Source organism: Rhincodon typus, chromosome 23, assembly GCF_021869965.1.
Source record: "Rhincodon typus isolate 14 chromosome 23, sRhiTyp1.1, whole genome shotgun sequence".
Lineage (NCBI taxonomy): Eukaryota > Metazoa > Chordata > Chondrichthyes > Orectolobiformes > Rhincodontidae > Rhincodon > Rhincodon typus.
This window is the reverse complement of record NC_063354.1, coordinates 43,508,012-43,516,763: the sequence shown is the minus strand read 5'-3', so window position 1 is coordinate 43,516,763 and position 8,752 is coordinate 43,508,012. Positions and strand designations below refer to the sequence as shown.

General features: G+C 45.6%; 1 protein-coding gene across 6 annotated transcripts in view; it reads left to right on the top strand.

The window, feature by feature from the left end:
• The window catches only part of LOC109923836 (transient receptor potential cation channel subfamily V member 6-like), a 58,522-nt gene extending 51,847 nt beyond the window's left edge, over window positions 1–6,675 (top strand). For all 6 annotated transcript variants that reach the window (XM_048610983.1, XM_048610987.1, XM_048610988.1 and 3 more), the window contains one exon: window positions 4,346–6,675. In XM_048610983.1, the coding sequence (XP_048466940.1) occupies window positions 4,346–4,568 (223 nt within the window). In that variant the 3' untranslated portion in view covers window positions 4,569–6,675. The remainder of the gene's footprint in view (window positions 1–4,345) is intronic.
• The last annotated feature ends 2,077 nt before the right edge of the window (window positions 6,676–8,752 follow it).

Sequence of the window (8,752 nt, the reverse complement as noted above, 5' to 3'; positions counted from 1 at the left end):
ACTCTAACACCCCTCACCCACCTGGCACCCTACACCCTCATCTACCTGGCACCCTACACCCTCACTCACCTGGCACCCTAATATCCCTCACCCACCTGGCACCCTACACTCTCACCCACCTGGCACCCTATGCGTTATCCTACCAAGCACCCTAACCTTCAACCACCTGGCACCCCACACCCCACACCCACCTGGCACCCTAATATCCCTCACCCACCTGGCACCCTAACACCTCTTGCCCATGTGACAGCCTAACAACACCCATCCTTTCCTTCTGTACCTTTGGAAGCTGTTAGAGAGTGTGCCTGTGTCGCTGGATATTGAAATAGGGATACAGTACACCGACTGCTGCAGCGAGGCAGGTGGATTGGAAAATGATCCCGTCCCCTGCTCGCTGTCAGATCCCTGCATTGATCTCTGCTGTTTCATTACAGAAAGTTCCTGTCCACAAATGCTCAAAGGGCATTGGACGTCATCTAAATATATGTGTTTTGTCTCGTCTGATCACTGTTGGAAGTAGAGTTTCCACCCTGGTTGGAATTTCCTGACGGTAAAACAAAATCATCTTTACAGAAATGGCTCATTTCTCATTTTTCACACCAACCACTCCTTTGACGGCAAATGATTCATCATTTGCAATTCCTTATTTTTATGATCCTGGCCACTCGTCAAGTCAGAGCCCACAATGAAATCTGGCTTGATAGATCAGCCGTTTATTCTTTTCCTTGTTTCATTAGTGAACATAGTGGTCAGTCATTGAAACATATTCACATGAAGCTGGTTTGAACGACAGACTGGAATGTAAGTGAAGAATAAAAGAAAACCAGTTATCTTAATATAGAATTGTAGAGTCACCGAGGTCTACAGCGCTGAAAAAGACCCTTCGACCCATCCCATCTGCGCTAGTCAAAAACAACAACCTAACTATTCTAATCCCATTTTCCAACACTTTGCCCATAGCCTTCTATGCTTTGGTACCCCAGTGTAAATCTAAGTACTTCTTAAATATTTCTGCCTGCCCCACCCTTACAGGCAGCAAGTTCCAGATTTCCATCATCCTCTGGGTGACAAAGCTTTTCCTCACATCGCCTCTAAACTTTCTGCTCCTTACATTAAATCTATGCCCTGGTCTTTCATCCCTCCATCAATTGGAAAAGTCTCTTCCTGTTTATCCTGTCTACACCCCTCATAATTTTATACATCTCAATCATGTCCCCTCTCAGTGTCCTCTGCTCCAGTCAGTCCAATTTCTCTTCGTAACTGAAACTCTCTATCCCAGGCAACATCCTGGTAAATTTCCTTTACGTCTCCAGTGCAATCACCTCCCTTTGTGTGCAATATAGTTAGCAAGATCTCAAAGCATATGGCAAAACAAAGTTTCAACCTTGTTCCTAACTCCATTACAGAGACTGGAGTGCAGAGAAATTATAGCTCTATCTCAAGTCTTTCAATTTTCTACTTAACTGACTCTTTGCAGTTTAATTGCCCTGGAATGTGAAGCCAATTCTATATGTCCTTTCCAAGTCTGACTGCAGGGACCATTCAAAAATCTGAGCCTAAAATTTCTCAGTTCCGATAACCAGCAGAGTTCTCACCAAACTCTCCTGGTTTAGAAGATTTGTAAACAAAACCTTCTGCTGGTAAATATTAAGTGTTTTTAACGTGTCTGTTACAGAGGTCAGTTTCTATGTGACCTGCACAGGGACATTTGGGGAATAGAGAAAACATTGTCCACAGTTAGCCAAAAATATCCCATCAACAGCCTGAGCAATTCACTGAATGGAGCTAGCTAATGGTTTTAGTTGTACGATATAAAGTATAATCTGTCCCCAATTTCAGGTAGTAGATGAATCTGCATGTCAACATCAATTAAAGCTGCTGTAAAAGCCATCCAAAAACCACACTAAACATATCACACCTGGCTGAGATTTCCTGGGATGGTGGTGATGGGCTTGGTAGCTAGTAGTGGGGAAACACCACCCCATGATACATCATGGAGCAAGCAGGGAGCCTGTAGACTGTCTGCTCAATAAAGCTGGGTGATTAATTACAACGTTAAGGCACCAGTTAAGGGCAGTTTTGTGACTTGGAGGATCTTATAGAATGAAAGCATCATACAGCATGGGAACAGGCCCTTCAACCCAACTTGTCTATGCCGATCAGGTTTCCTAAACTGAATTAGTCCCATTTTCCTGCATTTGGCCCATAGCCCTCTAAACCTTCCCTATCCATGTACCTGTCTAAAGTCTTTTAAATATTGTGATTGTACCCACCTCTACCATTTCCTCTGACAGCTCACTCCGTGCACACATCACCCTCTGCTTGAAAAAGTTGCCCCTCAGATTCCTTTTAAATCTTTCCCTTCTCATCTTAAACCTACGCCCTCTAGTTTTGGACTCCCCTACCCTGGGAAAAAGACCTTGGCTATTCACCTTATCTGAGACCCTCATGATTTTATTAACCTCTATAAGGTCACCCCTCAGCCTCCGACACTCCAGGGACAAAAGTCCGCCTCGGCACCCTACAGCCTGGAGAACTCAGCGTCGAGTTCCGTAATTTCAAATAACCTTCCCACCCATTCCCTGGCTCCCTTTCCAGCCCCACCTCCTCCCTTCCATTCCACCTACTGATGCTCCCTTCCAGCCACCAAATGGATTCATCCCTCCCATCAACCAACCAGGTTGTACCTACTACCGGTGTTCACGTACCACCCCCATTCTGCTCTCCCCTCTCCCCCCACTTCCCCCACTTTATCTGCAGCTCCCCCTACCCCCACATCCAGTCCTGAAGAAGGGTAATACCTGAAACATTGACTGCTCCTTTCCTCCAGATGCTGCCTGGCCTGCTGTGTTCTTCCAGCCTCCTGTTTGTCTACCTTGGATTCCAGCATCTGCCGTTATTCTGTACCTCCCAGCCTATCCAGCCCCTCCTTATGATTCAAACCTTCCAGTCTCAGTAACAGCCTTGTAAATCCTTTTTTGCACCCTTTCCAGTTTAATAATAGTCTTCCTAAAGCAGGGTGACCAGAATTGTACACAGTACTCCAAATGTGGTCTTACCAATGTCTTGTACAGCCATATTATGACATCCCATCTCCTGTATTCGGTGCTCTGACCCACAAAGGCAAGCGTGCCAAATGCCTTTTTCATCACCTGTAATGGCACTTTCAAGGAACTATGTACCTGTACCCCTAGGCCTCTTCATGCAAAGCTCACCAGCTCAATGGAGGTTGCTTTCCTGCAAGGTCATCAGACCCAAAGGTTTCATGCCTCATTGATAGGACCACAGTTACCATAGATCACAGTTTACCCTGCACCCACTCCAGAAGAAAGCTTTCCATTCTGTTGCAGTGGATATGCTGGCCTGGATCGGGTTCATCATTTCACTGTTGTACAGCCCAGTGAGGGACGTTCCAACCACTAAGCAGCCTCAACTGACCTCCCTTTGAGGTTGGAAAGTCTTTGATCTGGCCTCCTCTTAACAATGTGGCAAAAGTGAGCAATTTTTCGTCACTTCCCGGAACATCGCTGACCTATTCCCTGTGCTGGAAAGTGCGGATTCGGGATCCTCATTTGCCTCTGATATTGTGGTTTTGCAAAATTCATAGCAAATTCCAGCCCCGTAGAGTTATTCCAGAAAAATGAGGACTATCCCACAATCAGCAACCATTCTTAGTTCTCTCCAAAGTGTCAGCAGTCTACTGGAGGTCTCCTAGCTGCCTGCCACACTGCACAACCCAATTAAAGATAGATATTCTCAGTGGTTGCTTCTGGATGGTGTGCAAGATCCAATTGGCACTTTCAAACTATGAAGGTGCTCTTAATTCTACCATTGGGTGGTACGATCTCAATCACCCACTTTGTACTGCATGTCATGTCTTGATGTTTTATTATAGGATTTACTCCATTAAAATTGCAGGAGTTTCAATGAGGAACCCACTGAATTGAGCAAATCCATACATGAGGCACAATGGAGCTAGATCTCAGGGGAAGGAACTGGTAAAATTGTATAAAGATCTGAAACGAAGACAGAAAATGCTGGGGGCACTCAATCAGGAGGGCTAGCAGCATCTGTCGAGAGAGCACACCACTGCAGATGCAGGAATCTGTACTGAAAACAGAAAATGCTGGAAATCACAGCTGGTCAGGCAAGATCTGTGGAAAGATATTAGGCTGGAGTTTATTGTTTATTGGTTAATTGACTTTTTAGACAAGTAGCTCAATGTCTCAAGTCCAATATAGCTGTACTTCAGAAATCGGAGTATTTTGCTGTTTGTTTGGTGTTACCGTGCAGTATTTGTACTCCATTTTAAAGGTTATTACTATTGCCTGACCCTTTGTTATAGAGTGGATGACAGGAACGATAATGCTGTCCTGCAAATCCAAACTTACAACGAAGATGTGGACGCCAAAGGATGTGAGGGAAGGCTGAAGAAAGGAGGGACATCGGATAAGAGTGAGAGGTGGCACCGACCACGCCAGGGTTGGCAGATGGTGCGACACAGAAAGATGGGTCAGAATTGTCGTGACCTTTACAACGAGAGCAACTCTGAATCCTGTCTTATTTAAAGTCCCAAAGATAGCAATCCTTCACATCATCCTCTTCCAGTGCCAGACAGCAACTGCTCAATAGATCACAGACAAACCAACAATTGGTCCTGGTCTTAGCTTTGCTTTCTGTAGATTATTCAGCTCGAGATGACCCCATTGAATTTTTGTTTAATGTAAACTGTAAGATCCAAAGTATTTTTCTCAAGGTTTTTGAGAGGCTCCCATGCCCCATTTATTGATGTGAGTATAACCACTCCTTACATTGCTGCTTAAATTCCCGACTTACCAGAGTTCTAAAAAATATTCCATCATGCGTATTTTTACATACACCTAGGAGACAAATGCCCCTGCTCACCCCTTGTTCAGAAAGGGTACAGAATGCTAAATGGCAGCAGTATATACTCTTGGTGTTGCTGAATGACAGACGCAGCGCTGTGTCCAATCATTGACATCCTCAATATTGAGACTTTGGGCCTGATTTTAACATTCCCTCAAGTGAGTGAGTTTTGACTGTGTTAAAATCAGGGTCAAATTAAACTGGGCTTATGTTACAGAAAGAAAAATGCTCAGTCTCTTTCCTGTAGATGGGTTTCTTCACAGAGTGACCATCATCTCAACTCAAACTGTCAGGGAGATAATGGCCTAGAGCACAGGGAAGCAGAAGGTTAAATTGGGAATGTTACCTTTCTGGCACTTTCTGACCTCCGTTCAGTCCCCATGGCCATAATTGGATTTCTGATCGGCTGTTACATAATCCCCAAGTGTTTAAATTAAACTATTCCTGCGCTCGGAGACAGGCTCAAAGTCAAGGGGATAGGGACAGGTGGAAGACAAGTAACCCTTCAAACCCACTCTATCAGTTAATTAGATCTTGGCAGAGGACTGAGAGTTTTACTCTGAGCCTAATCCACACCATACTTTGCCAGGGAATGATGAGGCAGTGTAGAAAAGGTTTTATTTTATACTTAACAACATGCTGCATATGGAATGACTTAGCATTTACATCACAGAGGCAGACCATTCGGTCCATCTGGTCCATGTTGGTGTTTATGTTCCACTTGAGACTGCTGCAACTAGATTTATCTACCCCCACCCTCCTCCCATATCCCCAGGCTCACTTCATTATCAGGTATACACAAAGCCTCTGTGATGTTCTCTGCTTCAAACCCTCCACGTAGCAGCAGACTCCCCATTCTAACCACTCTCTAACTTCAATTTTAACAACTCCTCATCCAGTCAGACTGGTGTGTTGCTTGTGGGGGTGGGATGGGGCGTGGGCTTTTGTTACCATGCCGAGTCCACTTACTGGCCTGACCCTCATGTTTAGCCCAGACTCCCATTCCAAGCAGGCAGGGGGCCTGCTTTATATTTGTGTCAGTGGCATGTCCTAAACTGAGTATGACCCAACGGCCAAAAGGCAATGGGAGCCACAAACAGGTCAAATGAGAATAAAGGAGACTGCTCAAGATCTCTTTGTGGGAGAACAAGAAGCTGCAGTGCCCTACCCAGCTCCTGTAAACAGACCAAGGGCCCTACCCAACACTGGACATCCCCCATCCAGGACGAAAATTCCCTATCCCCAAATGCAGCTTTACACGCTGATCCCTGATTCCATATATAGGCTCTCCCTCCAAGCCGACACCCTGGGCCCCTCCATAACTGATCTCCAACAGTTTTGGTATTTCTCATGATTGATTCCAGATCCTTCAAGCTTCTACTTGCAAAGTCAGTGACCCTCTTTGCCCAGGATACAACTCAATGACCGTCTTAGGCAGATAAGTGGAACGGAGGCTGTTATCAATTCACTATGTGATCTTATTGAATGGCAGTGCAAGCTTTTCTGCTCCTAATTTTTCTGCTTGTAGATTCTCCATTCACTGCCTGCTTGCACAATGTGATGTTGGTAGTGCCTTTGTTCACAAGGTGAGGCACAATGTGAAGGGCAGCACTAACTCGCAGGGTGCTAGATGGGCTGAGTGGAATTGCAGCAGAAAGGCTTCCTTGAGACAGCTGCCTTACTCTGTTGTGGCACTGTACTCTCCAAAGGGCAAAGACTTAAGCCATTCACCTTCTGTAATACTCTGGGGAATTTTTTTAAACAATAAATTGTTGTGCATTGAACTGAGACATTAGTCAAGTGGTTACACTTTCTTTTGTAATGAGGTAGCACAGACTGTACCTGCTGCACTGAGATCTTATCAAACCAGGAATGAAAGATCCTTGTTTCTTTGGTATGTTCTCTCACGGGATGTGGAATTGTTAGCTAAGACAGCATTTATTATTCATCCCTAATTTCCCCTTGAGAAGGTATTGGTGAGCTGTCTTCGCAAAGCACTGCTGTGCATGTGGTGTAAGGACACCTACAAATTCATTAGGGAGGGAATTCCAGGATTTTGACCCAGTGGCCATGAAGGAACAGTGATATATTTCCAAATCAGGGTGGTGAGTGACTTGGAGGAAAACTTGCAGCTGGTGGTGATACCATGTATCTGCTCCCCTGCCCTTTGAAATGGGAAAGGTTGTGGATTTGAAAACGCTGTTAAAGGAGCCGTGTGAATTTCTACAGTGTATCTTCTGAATGGTACATGAATTAACTCCCACAGAGGTCAGTATCCCCTCACCAAATCACCCTTTGTTCACACATGCGTTGCATTTGACACCGGTCTGGCTTCCTCAGAGCCAGCTCTCAGAGTGAACACAATGCGCAAACTCCACACAGACAGTCGTCCAAGGGTGGAATCGAACCTGGGTCCCTGACGCTGTGAGGCAGCAATGCTAACCGCTGAACCATGACAAATGGCCTGCTGTCTGTGACCAGCACTTTCAGGAGCCCGTGTATGGCAAAAGATGCTTGCAGCTTTTGTATCATTTTTGACATATGAATTCTATGCACATCCAATCACTTTGAATAGGTATTCGCAATGTCTAAGAATATTGAGCCCATGAAATGACCGGCGTTGCTGACATGTAACTGAGTCCAGGGTTTACCCAGCCGGCCCCATGAATGTGAGGGAGCTGCTGGTCATAATTTTTATCCTTGTTGGCACTCTGGGCACTGCCCCACAAACACAGCTATGTCTACATCCAATCCTGACCACCAGACATAACTTCTCGCTAACATCTCCATTCTAGAAATCCCTGGATGACCCTAGTGGAGCTCAGTTGGTATCTGGTGGCACCCTTTGCTGGGGACAATCACTCTTGTTTCCAGTAATAAATTTCCATCCTCTATGGTGATCTGGTCTCTCCGGGTCCAAAAATGTTTCAATTCTGGATGTGATGGCCCAATAGTTTCCCCCATTGTCACCAGCTGTTTCAGTTTTGCCAGGACTGGATCTTTCTGCATCCAAAGCCTGATATTGTCAGCGGTAACCAGAACGGTGCCCAGAAAATTTAAAACGATGACGGTCTCTTCCAATGGCGGCACCACTGGTGATGGATCTGCTAGGGACAAAGAACGAAGAACAAAGAAAATTACAGTACAGGAACAGGCCCTTCGGCCCTCCAAGCCTGCACCGACATGCTGCCCATCACAACTAAAACCCCCTACCCTTCCAGGGACCGTATCTCTCTATTCCCATCCTATTCATGTATTTGTCAAGACGCCCTTTAAAAGTCACTATCGTATCTGCTTCCACTACCTCCCCCGGCAGCGAGTTCCAGGCACCCACCATCCTCTGTAAAAAACTTGCCTCGTACATCACCTTTAAACCTTGCCCCTCACACCTTAAACCTATAATCTCTCTTCCACCCTGGGAAAAAGCTTCTGACTGTCCTTCATAATCTTGTAGACCTCTATCAGGTCACACCTCAACCTCCATCGTTCCGGTGAGAACAACGCAAGTTTCTCCAACCTCTCCTCATAGCTAATGCCCTCCATGCCAGGCAACGTCCTGGTAAATCTTTTCTGTACCCTCTCCAAAGCCACCACATCCTTCTGGTAGTGTGGCGACCAGAATTGAACACAATATTCCAAATGCGGCCTAACAAAGGTTCTATAAAGCTGCAACATTACCTGCCAGTTTTTAAACTCTAGTCCCAGCCGATCAAGGCAAGCATGCCATATGCCTTGTTGACTACCTTCTCCACGTGCATTGCCACTCTCAGTGACCTGTGTACCTGTACACCCAGGTCCCTCTGCCTATCCGTACATTTAAGGGTTCTGCCATTTACTGTATATTTTCCATCTGGATTAGACCTTC